This window comes from Cricetulus griseus, chromosome 10 (assembly GCF_003668045.3).
Source record: "Cricetulus griseus strain 17A/GY chromosome 10, alternate assembly CriGri-PICRH-1.0, whole genome shotgun sequence".
NCBI classification, from domain to species: Eukaryota; Metazoa; Chordata; class Mammalia; order Rodentia; family Cricetidae; genus Cricetulus; species Cricetulus griseus.
The window spans coordinates 19,741,753-19,763,910 of NC_048603.1; the positions used below are offsets into that span (position 1 = coordinate 19,741,753).

General features: G+C 42.1%; 1 protein-coding gene across 4 annotated transcripts in view; it reads right to left on the reverse strand.

Moving 5' to 3' along the window:
- Positions 1–22,158, reverse strand: part of LOC113831991 (KH domain-containing, RNA-binding, signal transduction-associated protein 3) — a 579,685-nt gene that overhangs the window by 40,933 nt on the left and 516,594 nt on the right. For all 4 annotated transcript variants that reach the window (XM_035449678.1, XM_035449677.1, XM_035449676.1 and 1 more), the window contains one exon: positions 18,332–18,527. In XM_035449678.1, coding sequence (XP_035305569.1) covers positions 18,332–18,527 — 196 coding nt within the window. The remainder of the gene's footprint in view (positions 1–18,331; positions 18,528–22,158) is intronic.

The following is a 22,158-nucleotide window of genomic DNA, read 5'->3' on the forward strand; positions in this document are numbered from 1 at the left end:
AAGAAGCTTAACATTTCCAAACACTAAACCTAAGAGACCCACGACCAAACCAGAAACCCCTGCCAAAGGCAATCACCTCTCAAAGGGAACATCTGGACTCTTAACAGGCAGGAAGGATGGTAACTAGAAGACAATGAAAACCCAGATTCCAGACACAAAGGAAGCTAGACAGGAAGAGTGACTGCTTAACATTTTAAGTTGCATTGGATGCAGTATTTTATATCCAATGAAACACTTTGGATATATTTTTCATTATATCCAATGAAAAATAAACGGGGAATTAGTACTTTAGCGGATAAAAACAGAAAATCGGCCAGAGTAGATACACTATTTAGGAAATACAAAGGGAGCCCTTCAGAGAAGTGACAAGCCTTTGGCAACTTGAAGCTACATGAAAAACTTCGTATTTAAGTATACATAAAGGACAATATAAATAGGTAATACTACTGTACATCTATGGAGCAATACATCCAGTAAAAGTAAAACACACCTGCAGGGCAGTAGATGAAAGAAAGCAGTCTATATACTTGATGAATAATTACAGTACCCAAAGCAATACACCACTCATGGGCACACAGAAAAGAAAAAAGTCAGAAACTACCATTCATATTTAAATGCATTTCGCTTTTTAACTACAGTATCAAGATAGCTCACTGGGCACTTTTCAATAAACAATGCTGAGGCACCCACAGATAGACCCGCACGTAAGAATATCAAATTGAACGACAACCTCACATTATATGCAAATATCAACACAACATGCATCACATCTGTGTGTGAACAGTTACAGAACCAAGAGAACAGAACCTAAGTGTGAATAAGTATCCACTATCATGACCCTGGATCAGTGATTTCCTTGGTAGGCTAGCAAAAGCACAGAGCTGAGGAATGTGGAGAGAAATAGAGTTCAGAAAAACTCAAAGCTCTGAACTTTCAAAGGACACTATTTTAAAGAAATAAAAGATAATCCACCGTATGGAAGAAAATATTTACAAATAATACACGTGATTTGGTTTACTCTCCAGTATAGATAAAGACGTCTTATAACTCAGACATAACTACAAAGGAAAAGCCACCCTTGTCATTCTTTGGGGAACATGCTTTCCCCATGTTGAGTAATTCATTTTCAGAGAGAGCTCTATGTAGACCAGGCTGGCCTCCAACTCAGAAGAGATCCTCCTGCCTCTGCCTCTCACTGTGAACTTAAAAACAGTCAGGAAAAACAATGCTACCATAAAAGGAATCAGACATGTTCATACTGGTATTTAGACCACCAAAGCCCTGCATCTTGTCCTCTAAGTTTTCAGGTTCAATTACACAGTGGCTTTGGATTTACTGGCATTTTAAAAATATTTAAATGAACAACACCTAGGAACAACAGGGATCAGTTATTCAGAAATGATATATGTGCACAACCCCTGGAGACAGGAAAATCTACTATGTGGTCAAAGGAGAGTAAGTATCAGTGTCCAGAATGCACAGTCTCTCACTCAATGCGGCTCATCCTCCTATCAGAATCTGTTCCGACACTTAATGCTAATCCCCAAAATACACAGAAAGGATGAGGAAGTATGCATACATGCCCCGCATACGAAGAGCTTCATGAGGACCCTGACGCCCATCACTCTCAGGTGGTACCCTACAATCCACATGTGCACATGGATCCTGCAGTTTTAGTAAAACTCAAAAGGGTGAAGAACGAATGTCAAAAGCTACAATGTGCAAAGGAGAGTCACACAATAGGTTCAGAGGTGCCTACCTCATTCTCTTAAAAGACTTTATTTCTATTCATGTATATATGTGTGTTGGTGTGTGCATGGGCGTGTGAATGCAGGATCCCACGAGGCAGAAGAGAGCATCAGAATCCCCTGGAGCTGGAGTGACAGGAGTACAGGCAATTTAGGGCAGCCTAAAGTGAGTTTGGGGGAACACAATTCCAGTCCAGGGCAAAATCAGTATGTGTTCTTAACTGCTGAACCATCTCTCTAGCCCCAGTTTTTCTTAAATTAAAAATAGATGCAGTAATTGGACATATTTTGCAGGTACAGTTTTATTGAAGGATAATAAAATGCTAACTATCTTCATTTGGTCATTATGTATTCACTTTTAAAAAGCATTTACAGACTCACTTTATTTGATTTTTAAGAAACAGTTATCTAAATAGAAGGTTTCAAAATCTTTCGATTTTATAAAACAAGTATTAGCATAAATGGATACTACCAACTTGCAGGAGTAAGTCTTACATAAATTATACATGATTACCTACACAGTTGAATGTTTTGTCACAAAGGAAGAAATGAATACAGAATGGAGGAGAGTCATATAAAAGGAATAAAATTTTAAAACAAAAAGCAAATCACAGTGTTCTTCAGAGTTAAAGGTAAATTACTAATTTGTTTATGATCTTTCAATGGCCAAAGCAAAGTGGCCATAAAAAAATTCTGAGATGACTTTCATTATCAGAGCAGTAGCAAAACAGTAACATGAATGCTGGGCAACTACTAAGCTAAAGGCTGGCAATGACTAATAACAGGGACACGTCTTTTTTTTAAATATAATATACTACTTTAATAGAATAAAGGACAAAGAACACGTAATTGTCTTGACAGCTATGGAAAAAATTATTGGACAAAACTGAACTTTCATTTATGATAAAAGTCCTGAAGAAACTAGGTCTACCTGGATCACATCTCAACACACTGAGGATTCTATCTGACATGCCCATACTAAAGGTGAAAGTGGTTATGGAAAAGCCAGGACTATGTCATTTAGTCATGACACAGGATGTCCACTGTCATCAATGTTAGTCAATACAGTTCTTTTTTTTTTTTGACTTTTTTTTATTTGAATTAGAGACAAGATTGAATTACATGACAATCCCAGTTCCCTTCTCCCTCCCTTCCTCCCCTACCACCCCCCCAACTAAAACCCTACCTCTCACATATCCTTTCTTCTAATCTACACCTGACTCAACCTTTCTGCTCCCTCAGGACCTCTGCATCCTTCCTCTTCTCCCCTTCTCATTCTTGTAGCTCTCCCCCCCCTCTTCCCATGTTCTCAATTTGCTCAGGGGATGGTGACCCTTTCCCCTTCTCCAGGGGACCATGTATGTCTCTCTTAGGGTCCTCCTTGTTTACTAGTTTCTCTGGCAGTGTGGATTGTAGGCTGGTAATCCCTTACTCTATGTCTAAAATCCACATATCATGTTTGTCTTTTTGTGATTGGTTTACTTCGCTCAGAATGATTTCTTCAAGTTCCATCCATTTTCCTGCAAATTTCAAGATTCCATTGTTTTTTCCCGCTGAGTAGTACTCCATTGTGTAAATGTACCACATTTTCTCTATCCATTCTTAGAAACAGGGACACTTCTAATCACTGTTTAAAACTTCCATCTGTCACCTGTTGCCAGCACTGTGCTAGACCCCATGGATGGAGATCTTCCTGTGTGTGACAACTGGGCCGGCATTCAGTGGAGTGGAGCAGAGACAATGGACAGCCAAAGAGACCCTTACAACTTATCACGTCAAAGTAAGCACTGCGATGAGACAGACCCGGCCAACAGAGAAAAGCAAAGGAGCCCCACTGTGAATGGAAAAGCTAGCCTTTCCTTTTCAGAGAAAGGTCTTAAAAGTAATCAGAATGAACTGAAGGTGTAAAGCAAGGGGGACAGAACCTTTGCATCCAGGGAAGCTAGGAGCTGGAATGGACACTAATGATGAAAAGCCAGGAGCTGCATTGTGGAGGACCAGTTAAGGAATGGACATCCTAGACTGAGAACAAGACTGAGCATGAACAAAAGAATGGCTCAGCAGACAAGTGAGCAAGGGTGGGTGAGGAAGGGTAAGGCTTTATGAAGGCTCTAAACATTAGATTTTCCCCCAATTTCTTTTTGTGAGACTATCTCAAGTGGCCCAGGCTGGCCTAGAACTCACTCTGTAACAGAGGGTGACCTTGAATTTCTGCACCTTCTGCCTCTACCTTCCCCCAAGTGCTGGCAAGACAGGAGTGCACCTCCTTGCCAGTCCTTGTATTAAGATGTTTTGTCTGACAATTTGATATTAAAATTTAGCCATCCTCTTTATCTTTCTCTCTTTTTTAAATTTTCCTTTGTACAAAGCAACTGGTTACTCACTTTTTTCTTATTTGTATAATTTTACACTTAAATTCCTCTTCAGGTATTTCAGTGGCTTAGAGTGAGAATTTAAAAAAAAGAGTACATTATGGGCTATATTTAACATGCAATAAAGTGGAATAATAAAACAGAAGAGAAAAGACGTTGAGATCTTGGTTGAGTCACACATGCAAGCTACTCAGAGCTCACTATGCTTCACCGGCACAGCTGATACATAAGAAATGTCTTTACCCCGGAGATCTTTGTGTTGTTTCTCACGCTTCCACATTTTCTCTTAAAGACAATTCTCTTTTATGACATGATACCTATCCTTGTCTGTTTCGCTTCTATGCCTCCAGTGTAGAAACCTATCCAGTTCACCAGGTGTCCCCACTGTCTCTGCCCTCTATGCCTCTTGGCCTAGTCAGCTTTCTAGGGTGAAGTTCAAACCGGAGGCTTTCACAAAATTTCAACAACAGTCCACTGTGTCTGCACAATGCCAGCATTTAGCCTAATGTGCATAGCTCTGAAACTGCCCCCAGCGGATGACTTGCTTTGTATTTGTACTTCACTTACATTATGAACTGAGGTTGTCTTAAAAGCTTCCTTCAGACCAGGCACAGCCACATGCAACGAGGACTCTGTAATACTGGTCTGCTGGACAGATGCTTGGGTAAAAAGCAGGATAATCCTGTGTGTTTGTCTCATCTCATCCTGCACATTTTTCAGCTTCTTCAGTTCTAGCCAATCCTCAGATGACCAGAATGACTTGACTGGGAGGTCGAGACGTCGTTTAAACCAACTGTTGAATTGATCTGGACGAATCTTAGGCGTCCCTTTATGTTATTGAGAGGCATTCACAGGCCTTCCCTCACCTTCCTCGCACTTCCGTTAGAGCTGCTGCCATGCTGTCCTGCAGCTGTTCCAACCAGCCAGAGAATCTGTTTAATGTCCTCAACCTCTCTCACATACCCTCCCCTCTGCGTTCTGATCCAAGGCCTGAGGTCCAGCTGGCATTATCAGGTTCACCAGAACCTACAGAAGCTTCCAGATCATTTGCAATCTTTCAATGGGACAAAGATCTACATTCGGCTCTACAGTGTGTCTTCATCTGGAAATTCCTCTAGAAGAACCTAGCTAAAATGGAAATCTAGGCTTGTTGCTTCCTGACTTCTACTGTTTCCTGGCTCATAAAAGATACAGACCAAATGGGCGCCTGTGTGGTTTCATTGATGGTGCCTCTACAAAAGGTCTCTTTTGGGACCTTCTTGGACAGCAAATGTTATCCTGCAAACTGAAGTATCATTTTGAGCTATCATAATCGATATTGGCACCTGTAATTATTTCTTTGACTCCTTTCTTGCTTTCTAGTCTAGAAGGTCCCTAGGAGTTAGAACCAGTCTCTCTCCTCTGCACCATCGGCATCAGCATGCACAGTTATTATACTTTGTTCTCATTGGTATCCATCCCACTGTCTCCCCTACATCACCTAGCTGGTTTCTTCTCTTCTCCCATTTAGTAATCATGTTAAGCAAAATAAGCCCGACTCAGGAAGACACATTCTGTGTTATTTTCTCTTTCATGTGAAAGCTAGATTTAAAACTCTCTCTCTCTCTCTCTCTCTCTCTCTCTCTCTCTCTCTCTCTCTGTGTGTGTGTGTGTGTGTGTGTGTGTGTGTGTGTGTGTGTGTGTGTGTGTATGCACGCACGCACACCTGCATGTAAGTGCATCTTTACATGTGTGTGCACGGGTCAGATCATGTGAGAGAAGGAAGAAGCCCTACGAGAGGTGAATGGAGGGAAAGCTAAGTGCATGTCAAAGACAATGGGAGGAGGGAGCAAACCAGGGCATGGTCTCGTCTCACATACAGCAGGCAATATAGCAACAGCTGCTGAGTGATTGAACAAAAGAACAAATTTATGACCAAATTGCAGGAATCACAATAACTTTCCTTAAGATGAATGGGAGTCAAGGCAACGCTACAGAAGGACGCAAGCATAGGACTTATTGGAATGTTGAAAATCTTGACATTTACACCACATCTGGTGAGAGCACTCAGACTTCTGTTCTCTGCCTAGAGCAAATGATCACCTTTGCATGTCTATTCTATTTCTGAAAGTCAGAAGGATGTTATCAAAAATTGTGCAAATGCATACAAAGCTTGCTTCTTCACCAAGCAGACACCCATGATTTCTGTTTAGAAACAGCACTGGGACAATAGAGCCCTGGCTAGACAACAGGCTGCAGCAACAGACATGTGCTCTGACACACGTCCCGATAATCACAGCACACAGCTTTAAAGTCATCTTCCAGGACAGAGAAAACAGCACTTCTGCCACAAATAAAATCAAGCACAATATTTAAATCTGGGGAAACCTTTTAAATTGAGAGAATTTAAAAGAGTGAGTACAAAAATATTGCTTCAGTGTGACATCCTTTTAAAGGGAGGTAATTATATTGTGAATACTTCATTTTAACAAGGGTGACAACTGGCCACTTTGAGATATAAGACATTTCCACACAGATGCAGTGCGGAAAGCTTCAGCAACTTGAAGATTTAAAATAATTATATTGAGTTTATAAAACAAATAATAAAGACTTTTTAAAATTCATTTTAGCTGGGACTCTGGGAAATAATATCCTTGGCAATGTAGCTTCAACAGTATCTTTAATGACAGTGAACAATATGAGCTAAGTAGTTTGAAGTAAAGACACAGCCGGCTGCAGTATTATTAACCCTAAATAGACATCTCCCCACACCAACTGCATCAAATATGACGTATGTAATCCCAGGATGCCATGGGCAGCCGTTCACCTTGTGGCTGTAAGAAGTGCCTCACAAGGCTGCTCCCACCAGGCTTTGGGAATGTGACAATCACATTCCAAATCCACGGACGTGGTACATACCCATGGAGATCTCACTAATCTCTCAGAACCTCAATTTGGCAAAATCCAAAGTAGGAATCAAAACACAGCTCAGGGCTGCCGACCAACCAATACAGAGGTTGAAATGAAAGCACCCAGCTCTCAGTTTTGTAACAATTTTCCTTGGAGTTTTCAGAGCTCACTGAGAATCCTGCAGATCACTACCTGGTCCTACAGACTGAAGGGCAGTGGGCTGTTCTGCTTTACACAGCAAACTTAGGTCTAACAGCTAGATTCTCTGAATTCACAAGTTGATCAAATCTTTGAATCTCTTACTCAAGAGCCCAGTGAGTTATAAAACAAAAGTCCTAAGAACTCAGCTTAGAGAGTGGCATTGGGGGGCTCAGCTCATCATATACACCAGAGAAAGAGCACCCGATCATGAAATGGAGCAACGATACCTCCTAGAACAACCCCATGTCATTTTACTATTACTATCGGCTCCCAAAGCACCACCATGGTTTTCAACATAATCTGAAAGTTTAGAGTCAGAATAGCTACTATTTTGTGCCATGTTTCTTTGATTCAGTGTGATGTTTGTGGAAATTATTCACACTGCTGTACCTAGCAATGACTGGCTTCTCCCCCATGGCTTTAAAATACTGTTCTGTGTGATTTGGCTGCAGGGTGTTTATCTATTCCACCTAGGTTGGCAGTCTTCAGCTTGCTTTTGCCTATGGGTTTCCCACTGAGCCTGGTTTACTCTCTCATACATTGCTGCTGGGAGCCACTCAGATGTACCATTTGGTCCTGAGAGCAAAGGAGGACTGTGACATAATCAGTGTAGAAACTTTTTCCAAGGTACGTACAGATTTGTACTCCCCAGAGCACTTCAGGGCACTCCTTCTATGCTGAATCCCAGCTAAGCCCCCAAACCACTTTTTCCCTGTTTGTCACTGGTTGGCAACAATTGTACTGGTGTTCCTCCTGAAAGATGAGGCTCCCCTGGTAAATGTAACTGGACTTCTGAGTCAACAACAACAGAAGTACTTAGGTGTCTCACTTTAAGCAGCAGATACAATCCTGAGTTCTTTCCATATGACAATCTAACTAATCTTCCTAACACTCCCAGGTGTCAAATGTCACTATTTATATTCGTAGATGAGGAACTGAGGCAGAGCACAGAGTTGAATCCAGCTACCTGTGTTCCCTGCTTTACCACTGTGTCCACCCCTGAGCCTTTCACTGGCTATCACAAGCTTGGTGACATAGCTGCATTTTATTTTTTCAAATATTCACATGCAAATGTAATAGTTTTGAAGTATCTTTTACCCATATCCTGTCATGTACCCGACACTATCTATCTAAAAATAAACTGCATCACATTAAAAACATCGCATTAAGATACCTCAACAGTGACACACAGCCATCAAACTCCTAGTCTGTGGTATACACCCTTCTCTGTGTTTGGGAGTCTCCAGAGAAACTCCTCCTGGCTATTTCCGACTACCCCATCTCAATGCTACTAGTTCCCACCTGAGGGTAATGCTACCTCCTCTCTCTATTTTCTTTGCACACAAGGTAGTTGTGTATATTGTCATCCTAAAGTCAACTGTGTTTTGTCTCTGTATCGAGAAATCAAACACTTAGTCCTTCCCAAACACTCGGCCCTGATGATAAAAAGAGGCATAGAGTCTACCATTAATAATGCATCCACACAGGAGACTGACCACCTGAAGGAAACAGTGTTATAAGGAGATAAAGATGACGGTAGCATGTGCAGGAGGACACCAGGCACACCAATGGCTAATCTGACACCAAGAGAAGGGTTAGTTTAAACTGAAAGCCACTATGGAGGAGATTAAAGTAAAGCTGTCTGCCCTACCCATCTTGCCTAGACTCATTTATTTAACATGCTATTTCCTATAATTTCCCATTCCTAAAATAAATCAGCCATTCAAGCAGTTTAGGAAAAGGATTTGACTTGTGAGGCTCCTGACAGACATTTCAAGCAAAATGCATATTGTTGCTCTTCACTCTTATTTCTGGTAAATTTAAGAAATTATACAACATTCATGTTTTTTTCCATTTAAAGAAGGTGTCCCTGGGCTTTTCAAATCATATTTTTAAGAAATGTATTTTCCTAAATAACCTTTCCACAGTCTGCATTGTTTTAATTAAAAAGTTCACTATGGAAAACAAGATAATTGAAGCAGTTAGTGATCAGTTACCTGTCGACATTGCTTCAGCAGTGGCTGTACTGGGGACTGGGGACATATGCTGCCAGCAAAGCCCTCTTCTGCACAGAATCCCAACATCTGTCAGGATTAAAATTTCAGCCAAAGCCAAGTATGTTGGCGCACTCCTTTAATCCCAGCACTCGGGAGGAAGAGGGAAGTTTGAGGCTAGCCTGGTCTACATAGTAAGACCCTGTCTCAGAAAAAAACAAACAACAAATCCCCAAAGCCCCCAGGGAAGACTGAATGAGAGCAACCTTTCTTCTTGACTCTCCACACAGAAACTGCTAAGGAGTGACAGGTAAACTTCAAACACATGCCTGGCTTTCCCTAATGGCCTCCCTGATGTTCCTGCAGTGGGATTTCAAAAGAGGAGAATCTGCACGACGGGGAAGTGGTAAAGTGCTCCCAAGTGACAGGTGAGGGTATCATTTTTCTGCAAATCATCTTCCATCTAGTGCAGCCTTAATGGGCCATAAAGCAAGAGAACAGGACAAACAGCATGTCTGCCTAAAGAACATGGGGTCTGGGCCTCTGCTTCTACTCAAAAGCATCTCCGGCTCTTTAAATGGGTTTGAGCCACAGCTGACATCCTGTGAGGAAACACTCCCCTGAAGTGGTGAGGCAAGGCATACCTAATACTGCAGGCAGGCTTCACAGTCACCAAGTAAAAGGCAGCCACCTTTTCTCTCATTCAAAGCAACAGTTGCAGAGCACAAGGGTTCCCTAATCCATGAATCAGTGCAAGGGTGTTCTATGATCATTCACAAATGAAGTTCTTCAGGTACTACCAGCCCCTTCATGGTAAACACAACAAGTGAGTGATGGAGTCTCTCACTGCCTCTGGAGCTGGTGGCTTTACTGCAGCTGAGTGTCACCTCCAGCAGGACAGCAAGCCAGAGCACAGCAGTCAGGACAAAGAGTGCATGGCTGGTTATGCCCTGACATACGCACTGACAAAGCCGCTAGCTTTGGTTCTTCTAATCTTTTGCTCATTTTCTTATTTCTTCTAGCCTACAGCATTATTTAAGTGAGAATAATGAAAGCAAAAGCTTTAGCCCAGGGACCAGAGACTTGGTCCCAATCCTGGATCACTCCTTCTTAGCCCTTGGGAGTCACTGTGACCTTGGCTTGGTGCTGATCTGAGGCTTGGCAAGAATCGTTCTTCCTTTCCAGATGAGGCTTTGCCAGGAGTGCTCTCTGAGTTGCACACACAATTGTGTGAATGAAACTCACAACAGTGTGCTCACTGCTCACTCAAATCCCACAGAGCACTCAGATGCCTGTGTGCTAGGAAGGTATGGGGGTTAGATCTCTTGGTTCTGCCATTCTGAGCTTTACAATGGACTCTAGGAGACTCTGCTGTCTCTTTAACCTAGAGAGCACAGCTTCCCCTTGGCAAGGTGACACCATACAAGTTGATGATTACAGTATAGTCTCCCACTTTGTTTAATAAGCACACCATAGCTAGATAACAGAAACATACCCAAGACCTGCTGAAGAAAGGACCTTTGTTCTTATCAACTTGTAGGGACCACAGTCAGAACATCGCCCAAAATGAGGCAGGAGATTCCTGTCTCAGCTCAGCCTTCACGCACTGAGTGGCATCTTATTTAAGAAAGCAGGAAACACTACCTAGGTGTCAAAGCGCAATCATTCACAATTAAATGAGTCGGAGAATAAGAATAACATGATTGCATTTTGCAGACAACTTAAGTTTATGCATCATGAAGGAGGGCAAATGCACATTTTTAATAAATCTGATTTTCTAAACGCCAAGCTTGACAACCTAAGCTCTGGCCCTAGGATCCACACATTGACAACCTAAGCTCTAGCCCCAGCATCCACTCACTGGAAGGAGAGAACTAACTCCTCAAAACTGTCCTGTGACCTGCTGACCCACACAACTGTATGTGCACACAAAGGAACCAAACAACTGTCAACACCATTTTAATTCTCCAAACACCCACAGCCACTCAGTTTTAGTTTGCTTCTATCATCATCAAAAGAGTTTTTTTTATTGTCACTTTCTCTAAAGAATCAGCATTTCTATTTGATGAATTTAATTTCTTATTAGCCCTCACTTGAATTGTTAAAGGAAGTCAAGTTTCAATGGAAAACACTCCATTATGGAATCCTCGAGCTGGGCAAAGTTACAGACATGTAAACTGACTGCATATCTGTCAGCTACAATATGAGCAGCAGCAGCATCTGCAGACTGAGAAGAATCTCAATCCCAGAAAGGCTAAATGACACAGATAAGAACAAAACATATTTGCATTTTAACTGACAGTGAAAAGCCCATTTGGCCTCTTGGAATAACAGAGTCCTCATTAAATGGCACTGCTATTTAACAGTTCTTAGCTCCCAATGTGAATCATCTAGTGTTTGCTAAAACTGGCTGAATACACTCAATTTTACTTCATTAAGAAGATGGGAAGTGTGCAAATGCACAGCTACAATGTGGGAATTAGACAGTATAGTAACGGCCACGTTAGCTACCTTCTATATCTACCTTTAGGCGACATCTGGAAACTGTCCGGCCCTGTGAATTTGTGCAATGGAGATAAAATAAAGGCAAGAAAGAAACCCACCATCTAATGAAAAGAAAGGCAAGAAAGGGAGCAGAGGTGGAGAAATGCTAAGTGGCAGAGGTGACCCAGCTACCTAAACACAAACTAGGGAGACCACTGTTCTGGAAGAAACTAAGGAAGAATGCAGCCACTCAGGCTCTAGGTCTGTGTCAATGGAACTGAACTGCTTATAAGGCTTTGTGAACAGACATAGGTTAGGGAGACAAACAGACAACTTTCCCAAATGGTCTTGTTCCTCACACAGCAAAGGAAATGGGATGCAGATGGGGGTAAACTTTCTCACTGTTCTTAGTCCTTACCTCACAAGGAGAGTCCCTCTGAAATGATCAACCTGCTTTTCCACTTTTCCTTTCCTTTTTTGGTTCTGCCTTCTTCAGTTCTTTTTCATTTTTGAAATTCACAGAATGGGCTGGCCTCCAACTCAGCCCTCCTCTGTCCCCTGAGTGCTGGGATTAAAGGCATTTGTCACCACTGCCCAGCCCAGCTCTTTTTGAATGTGTGTATGAAAGGACTGATTAAGCCAATCATATCCAAAATGATCTAACTTCCTTGGATACTCCCCTCAGTAAGGCTTAAAAGGAGCCCCCACTTACTTCTTGGGGTCATCACCATCTTGCTTCTGTATAGGGTGGTTGGCCCCAGCATACTGGAATAATAATAATTTAAAAAAAAAAAAGGACTCTTTGCTTTTGCACTGGATCTGCTTTCTTGGTGGTCTTTGGGGATATAGACTCAGGGCACAACGTTTATACAAATTTAACCTTCCTTTTTGGGCTCACTAAACATTTACTCTATTTTATGGGATAAAGTATTGCTCAATTCTAGCACTGAAAACAACAGCAATTCGGGTCTTCAAATTCAATCATCATTTTTTGACACTAACAATGCCTGATGAGGACAGAGGCTCCAGGTGGAGGATGAGGGTAAGATAGGAAAAGAGATTAAAAGGGAGCCAACAGCTTATGGAAAGGCATGCAATACTCAGGTGTCTGTGTGGTTAAGGAGTGTGCTAGCACAGATGGAACCCTGAAAGCTGATGCGCCGTGAGCGAAAGGCTGATGATGGTTCAACAGTCAGACAGGTGAACAGGACAGACACTCAACTCCATGCTGAGGACACCTTTAGAATTCTAAACCAGCTTCTCTCCTTTATGTAGGAAGGAGTGACAGCATATTAAAATCTGGCTGTGAAATAACCATCCATATTTGTCAAGTGTCATCATGTAGGGTGACTTGAATCCATGCTTCACCACCATCCTTGCATGGTCACAGTATTTGGTTCCAAACAGATGATTATTTCTTCTAAAGTAGAGTTGTTAGTTATACCCAAAGTATCACATTGGTAATAATAAATAATAAGTTAGTAACTGGTTAGCAAGCCGTTGCCCTGACAATGTGTACACCTGAATCACTGACTGTGGCTCTTCCCATGTGTGGCCATATCAGAAAGAACCCAGAGATCCAAGGCTTAGGGCTGGTTTTGAAATGGAGGAGACAGTGATGTAGGGGTAACCTGCTGGATTGGTGATAACGTAGAGAGCTTGTACAGAAACAAGGTGAACTGGAAGACACCCAGAATTTGGTATATAAAGAACTCACACACAGAGAGCATAAAGTGAGGCCTGACGAGCAGCAAAGTGACGCAAGCCAGAACTCCTTCTGGCAGTTAGCATGTGAGCACTTAAGGGGTACAAACAAAAGAAACCCTGCCATAGGTGCAACATGGAGAGAACCTTTCTCTTTTGCAGTTTGTAGGTTGCACAACAGGGACACATGCTTCCTTGAATGCTTATTTTCTTTTACTGTGACCAAAAAGCAGCTGTCCCCAGTTTGCAGAAGTGCAGGGCTCTGCCAGGCCTGTCTTCATGCATGATCACGTTTTGAACTATTTAAGTGCTCACAGTGAAAACACAGAAACAGTGGCTCTCAGCCTTCCTAGTGCTGGGACCCTTTAGTACAGTTCCTCATGCTGTGGTGACTCCTGGCCATACAATTCTTTCATTGCTACTTCATAACGGTAATGTTGCTACTGTTATGAATCATCATGTGTATATCTGACGTGCAGGACATCTGATATGTGACCCCCAAAGAGGTCCCAACCTACAGGCTAAGAACTACTGTACACTATAGACTACATTAATTAAATTTTCAGTTATATAATTACTTGAGTATGGGTATAATAAATAAGTTAGTATCATTGGAAGAAAGGAACTTCTTGTCCTCCAGAAAAAGATGTGGGGTTACTGTAATTATGGCTAATTTTGTAACCCGAAACTAGAGAGCAAGGCCCTGATGCAAAGCCCCTAGTGACAGAAACACATCCCCTATCTGTTTTCTGCATTTTAGGAAAAAGTGGAGATGGTGAACTACTGTGCTTTCCTGGAATATTTGTTAAAGAAAAGTCTAACAAAGGGGAGGCTTTGGGTTGACTATGGACAGCCAGCTCTACTCAGGACTCTGCATGTGTCACCTAGGCTCTCAGGAATGGTGATCCCAGCCACACACACCCAGCAGACACTCTTCTGGATGACAAAGACTCCTTTGTGACTGCAACCACTGAGGAACACCCTGGGCTCAGAGGCACTGCAGAGGACACAGTTCCTACTCACCTAGGGAAAAGTCCACAGTTTCAACAGGCGATTCCTCTGCAGCCTCAGCTTCCTATAGTTCATTAGATAGCAACATCAATGACAACATGCCCATTAATTGTGTCTTTTTTGTGCCTCAACCTGTTTGAGAATGCTCTTCTATTTTAGGATTCTTACTACAAAGAAGATGGACTTTCTCAACAAAGCCTCAAGCATGTCAGGATTTAAAATAAACAAACACACACCAGGATTCTTCCTCTGGGCTTGGCTTAAATAAGCAACTATATGATACCCTGCCCCCATATTTACTGTAGAAATAACCACTTCAAATAGCAAGTGGTAAATCCATTTTTAAAAAGTAAACAGGGCTGGTTAAATATAATCAAACAAGGGTTACAGAAATAAAATTTTTGTTATTGAATATTTGTTAAGGTCTTTTAAAAATTCTTATTCATTGTAGTGCCAGGAATAGGCTGCATATATGCTATGCAAATAAGCTAAGTTCCCCGCCTCAAGGACATCTTTAGAATTTAGATTTCTGAATTGTAAAAGGACTCTTCTCAGAGATAGGGACTGTTTGATATTCTTAAATAGGGAAAGGGCCTTATTTATTATTTATTTGTTTATTTTAGGTTATTACTTTGTTTTCATCCTTATTCCCATCCAATCTTCCTAATAGTTCTCCATTTTCACTTACCAGCTTAAGGTGTCATGAAATAGGTAAGTACCAAATAGAAAGGGACACAAACCACATTTAATCAAGTCAATGGTGACCTCCATAAAGGGAAGTCACCCTGCTTGGTAGGGCTGTTTACAGGAAATTCTTAAAGAGTGTGTCACAAACTGCCAATGGCTAAAGAAAAACTAATGAGGACATGGCTTCTCTTCATGAGAGCTAATGGTCTCTGAGACAGGTGAATATAGATGCTTGTACTGCACAGCTCGATGCAAACTCACAGAAGCCTCAGCACAATGCCGCTGCAGATGGCAACTTTCTAAAACTTGGCTTTCTTCAACACAGGCACCCTTCCACATCTATCCACTTAGTCAGCACTGACTGAGGCACAGAGGTGCTGGGCATCACAGTGTGGCTGGAAATGAGAAGGTGTGCAGGGAGAGGGGGAGAAGATCCTCCTCTTGGGAGTTTAGAATCGCTTCATGGCTACTCCACTGCAAGGGAACAGTTCAGCTGTCCTCAGGAGACAGGTCTTTCCACTTGCTCTAAGATGATGCTTTCATGTTAGTCAAGGCTCTCAGATATGATATTCATTATTTTATAGTGCACCTACACTTTATTAAAAAAATGATGAAGAAACACAAAGTTAGGCGCTGTTTAGTTTTTGTTGTTTTTGTTTGGTAACACATCCTACACATACAATGATGAAAGCTAAACACTGACTAACCATCAGGATTTCAAACAGTTAAGACTAATGGCCAATGTCTAGACACATGTGGGGACTACCAACTGTACTCGTGTGACACACAATTGCAGTTGGGTCAAGAGAGCAGGATGAGGTTAAGAGGGAACAGCTGGGAAGCTGCTAATGGCGAGCTACCATAAGGGACGGGAGGAGGCCTCTTCCCCTCCCGGCACCAGCCATCAGTGATGGCCGAGTTACAGTACACAGCCGCTGAGCGCTGTACATTAACTGTGTCAAGGGATTACAAAAAGCTAGGCTAAGTGGGGAAAATCCTTCAGCTAGGCTATTAATCTGAGAAGGTATTTCAATGACTAACAGATGTGAAATTAAGTAATCACATTTGCAGTCTGAACCCTTCACAGTAGGAGTTGCTTGGGGAAGGTGTGTCCCTGTGACAGTGTTCTGTTTCCTCCTGCAGTGGCCTGGAAAGCATGCTTGCTCAGGGCTGGGGTTGACACCTTCCAGGTACATTAAAGCAATATGGTAGGTGGCTGTTAGTAACCGGAGTGTAACACTAAGGTGTGGGTATAGTAGAAGCAGCATTGGCCTTATGTGCAAGTCACAGCACTAAGTGCCTTGGAAACAGCCAGGTGTGAGTGTGGGACACAATAAATAATTAAGGTTTCTTTTCCCGTCAGAATGCTCCAACCTTTGCTCCTGAAAATGAAACAATATTTTGCCAGGCTACCATGGCAGTTGAGACTAGAGCAAGTTCATTCCACACAATATTTATCTGTCAATTCACTAATTTGATTGGTTCAATTATTTTCTCATTATCAAAAACGGAACAAAAATCAGAGCCACAGGCAACCAACACCCCATACCCACAACGACAGCACTCTGACCAAAAGTAAGGATCCATTTGTGTTTTTTGTTTTTATTTTTTGTTTTTTTGTTTTTTTTTTCCTCCTATGGGCAAGAAATGTTTGAATTTCTTCCATTAATCTTTAGGCTGCTCAGCATGCACACACTTAGGCATGGGGTGCAGATGCAGCTCACAAGGCAGTCCTCACTGACTGTAAGATGAATTAGGACATGGAAAGGTGACAGTAACTCTCTCAACATGTGGTTATGAAACCGGCAAATGTTAACTTGCCTAACTCATTCCAAGCGGATGGCAAAATGAATTCCGTGACCCAATTTCCCATAACTCCTGCCTAGCAATTTCTAGAACATCATTCAGCCACGGTTAGCCAGGTGGGAAGAAAGTGACTCACGGCATGTACCTACACCTACAAGGCCTTCAAGAGCACTCCTCTTTGTTGTCCCTACTCCTTTTGGAAGAGTCAGCATCTGTGGAAGAACCCAGGCATGGCTAATACCGTCACTTTCACAGGAACATAACGAAACAGGAAAACAAGAAAAGAGTCACATCCTTCTACAACTGAACAGCGCAACAGAGAATCTGTTATGGAATGACAGCATCACTGAGTAGAAGTCACAGGGTTCTCTGCTGAGTCAAAGGAGCCAAGCGCTGCCCCTCCCTGTCCTGCTACATGCTCAGTTGAGATGGGAAGATAAGGTAACAACAGTTGTATACTCAAGAGTCTACAGCTCAGCAACTGCCCCCAGGAGCTTCTACAGCAATGGCTGGCCTATGCAGGAGCAGAAAAAGGAGGCAGGTGATACGGGAAGAGCAGTTTAGGCCAAACCCAAGGCATGAGCCTGGTCTAGAAGCTAAGAAGACAGCATTCATGGAATTTCAGTGAAGTTCAGAATGTGCAAGTCAAAACAGCTCCAGATGGAGCTGGACTTTAGTGACTCTGGGATAACCAACCTTCTAGAAACCGTACCTCAATAAAGCAGGGGAGTAAGGACCATTAATGCTGTTATCTTATCCCCATCACTACGGCCTTTGACAACGGTCCGTGGACTCCCCCTCAATACCCACAGTGACCAGCAAGACCCATCCATCTACTGATTTCCCATTTTCTCCATCTGTGATAAGCAAGGAAGCTTCAGCAAGAATCCTAAGGGTCGGGGTCCTTAATGAATTCCTTCCATTCTGTCCAGCTTTTAGAGTTGTATTTCTTTCTCTTACCTTAATCACAAACTACATCTGAGAATTAATGAATTGGTAAAGAAAACTAATTGATGCAAAAAATATGGAATTTTAATTTTCTTGACTGGAAAGAACTTCCGCTACAAATCTATACTAAGCAGATTAAAATGACACATTTAAGGGTGACACCATCTTGGCATATTTAGGCGATCACTTTTCAAGTGACAGACTTACTCAGAGGCAACCTGGAATGGAATATGAAAGAATGTTCTAGTCCACTCATGGACGAGCTTAACAGCTATCTCCTTAACCCCACCATGCATTCCCCACAGCTGACATTCTCTTAATTTCAAGCTGCCTGGCAAAACTGCATGGACACTTTGGAATTTCTATGTGAGGTGGCTTTAACGGTCAATAAATACTCGCCAAGCTGAGGGGGTGAACCACAGACTACGACTATGACACAGTATCTGGACCGGTTCAACTGATCACCATGGCTGCCGCCTTTACTTACATACTCTCCATAGGTCTCCTGTGTTGGGGGTGGCGGTGGAGGTCTGTAACCAGTTGGGGGGACACCTCTTGCTCTGGGAGTGAGAAGTCCTCTTCCCCGGCTCACTGGCCCTCGGGTGGAAAGGACTCCTCGGGGAGTTGGTGTCCCACGTGGTACCCCAACTGCAACAGGCCTGGTTGTGACTCCTCCTCTTCCCCTGTAAGCAAGAGGGTCAAATGAGCAGTATCTGACATATTTTCTAACATGTTATTCTTCACACACATTGATATTTCAAACAAATCACTGTTCCATATTTTTGTAGTATGTATTAAGGACAACAAAGTAAGTCACAGCAAACGAACACGTATCTAGACAGCTAGCAGAACACAATACGGGACTATCCAAGGCAGAGCTTAATTTCTTCATTGTGGTCACAATGGGAAGCTCTGACTTCCGGGAGGTCACATGAATGATGCCATTCCAGAATGACAGCAAATGTGATTCCAACACATGACTGGGCCCTATTTGTTCATCTATGGAAAAGGAATCCGAGACTTGGAGAAATCTTAAAAATGCCTGCAAACACATGCAGAGCAGAGCAGAGCAGAGCAGAGCAGAGCAGAGAAGGGATTCAAAGTGTATGTCATAGCTCCACCCACCACTAACACACAAATAGGCTTAAGGGAAGGGACACAGGCATTCATGAGGGGTCTCCGACTTCTAGGTCAGCCTGCCACAAAGTGTGCTGCCTGGAGTACACACACCCCCTCTATTCCTGCTGCACCCCTAACTAAGTCTCTCTTCTGGGGTCTCCTGGATCATATTTGGCGTCAGGCAGGGCACAGGAAGACTACTGGTAAAGAATAAGCTTACTTCTTTTCTTTGCAATGAAAATGGAAAAGTTTTATTACAACGTTATTACTGGGTGATTTAACTTCAGATGCATCCAGGATCAGAAAGCTGTCCTGAAGTGGTAATGGTGAAGTAATGCTAAAAGGTTCTAGAAACCAATCTGTTCTACTCTGAGACTCCAAAGTGGCACATGCCCTGCAAACTTATTCATGCCACTAGGTAAGAAATATGTGAACAAGACAAGAGTTGTAAGTGGTCAGTGCTGGGAGATGACCACTTATGCCTTCTAATAGGGACATGGGAGCTTTTATGAATTTACCATGTAATAGGGAATAAACAAGGAAGATGTGGATAAGATAAATTCAGGTTGACAAACACAAGTAACTGAGACATGTTGATAAAAACCAGCTTCTGTGAAGGTACCCAAATATCTTTTAAAACCATCAAAATTATACTGCACCACAGGAAGTTTCTAAAAAACTGTAGTTCATGAGACAAGGTCTTACTATGCAGCCCTGGCTGGCATAGACCAACCTGGCTTCTGAGATTGCAAACTTGAGACCGTGATCTCATTCAAGAACAAGGCAGTGTTAGGCACCAGGGACTGTGCTCTGTAGCTTTGCATCATGACTTCTCTCACACTTAGACGTTATGCATTCAGTGTCCAAGCTTTCTTCATCATTTGCCATGAAGAAAACTCAAGATAAATTTGAAGCCCAACCATCACCTGGGGATGCAAGGTTTAAATAATCATCCTATACTTGCGCAAAGGAAGGGGTTTCTCCAACTATTTCATTCTAGAATAAAGAAAGCTTCTCTCTCCCTTACCTCTTGGTAACACTGCTAGCTTCATAGAAAGATTATATATCACTAATATAATCATTAGTGATTTAAGGAACACTAAGTTTTCATACACTGGCACTGGACATGACAATTTCTGGTCAGTGCAGACTCATTTTGAGCTACTATTTGACCATGTGATATGCAAGATTTATTAGGTAAAATGATGAATTTTATTATGTACTTATATATAATAAATAGCAGAACATGAGCTTTTGTGTGGTAAACTTACTTGCATAAGGTTCTGTATCTGTCACTCTAAAGAACAGTTATAGACTTATATTCCAATATGGAGATACCTCTTTCTGTATCCACAGGTTGTCAGGAATGACTAAATAATGGCTGGCTCTTCACAGGAATCCATTAGATGTGGTCAGTGTATACTTGCATAAACTAGAGAATAGAACTTTCTGCATACTTAGTGAACAATGCTGTCCATGTTCTGGTTTTACAGGAAAGGCAGTACAAAAGCTTGTTTATATCACTGTTACCATGGCTACCACATCACCAGGTTATAGGAATTTGTTTTAGCTGCATTATAATCTAGTAAGACTAATCTCACATGGTGCAAGACTGCATCTACTAAAAAAAAGCCTTACAGCACAGAAATGGTCTGGGAGGCGGTTTCTTGTCTGTCTGTATATACGATTTCCTTTGGAAGGAAGATCTGAACAAGACTTTTCAGTCCACAAAGGTAAGTCTATATCTGCACAGTGTAACCCTCAGCTGAAAACATAATACCTGTCCCCCATACATGGCAACAGAGAGCAGAGTGGTAAGGTATAGACATGACAAGTTAGAAGACTGAACATATGGTTTTACAAGTGACATAGTTTGGGGAAATGAAGATAAAACTAGCCTAGTAATTGCAGTAGGCAGAATGTCAGGCCAAATATTATTCTGCTGTCTAAATCATAGGAACTTGTGCAGGTTATGTCCGTCACAGGAAAATGCCCACTGGGAGCTTCAAATGGAATGATGACATCGGATCACCTAAGCAGACCTTCCATACAGTCACACACCCTTTACAAACAGGACACAGAAGAGGAAGACACTGTGAAGGTGGATGGACCACAAATCACGAAGCCATGGCAGTCTCCACAAACACAAGAGTCAAGGGAAGGATTTTCTCTTTTCCAAAACCTCACCCTTGGCCTAATGACACTGAATTCGTACATCTGTCTCCTGTTTCTGTGAGAAAAAAAAAAAAATCAAGAAATTTTACCAAGACGATACCAGATCTGCGGAAATTGTTTGTGGCAGCTACAACAAGAAGTATTTCAAGCAAGACAAAAATGTGGAAATGTACATTCTCATTTACTGAGTTTCCACAGAGCAACTCACAAACTTATCTACAGCAACCCTTAGCTCTTTCTCCTGGAGGAACCAAGGTGACTACATCCAGGCCTAGCGTACAACACAGCAGCACAAACACCTACTGACTAGCACAGTCAAAGCAAGTAACGTTCACTCCCCAAATGAACTTAGAGGTATAAAATAAATGCTATTTTAAATTCTATCACATAGTGTATCTGAAAAATACATTTCTACATGGTTCCCAGTTTAACAGAAAATTGAAATTGCTAGTTAGGGGTGGTGGTACAGGCTGTAATCCTAGAACTCAGTGACACAGGAAATCACTATCTCCAGAAACAACTTCAAAACAAAGTTTTACTCTTTTCCCCCTGATTTTAAGATAGCCATCTCAGATTTTTTTAAATTTCTTTGATACCTTTTCCCTTATTACAAATTAACCATCAACTCAGAGAAATAAAAACTTTGTATCTACATGCCAGCTCAGCAGTTTTCATCAGCCCCAGGTCATAGATAGTGGACACAAAGGCAGAGGCATTCAGAGAGCCTCTGCTTGCCTGATGTCATGCTCAGTACTGGTGGGGAACAGCCCGAATAGGGAGCAGTCAGCACATGCACATGCATAGGGTATCCCCTCATGGTACCAATGGTATGGTGACTTAGAAACAAGCGCCATCTCAGGGAAGTATAGAATCTGTGATGGGGAGAATGCCTACAACTATTAGCTAGGAAGAAGTACAGGATATATGTACGTACAGGTTCAAGTTTCTCACTCCAAAGTCAGCCTCCTGACTATGACGTTACAATATCTAAAATGCAGGTTTGTACAAATGTATTGACAA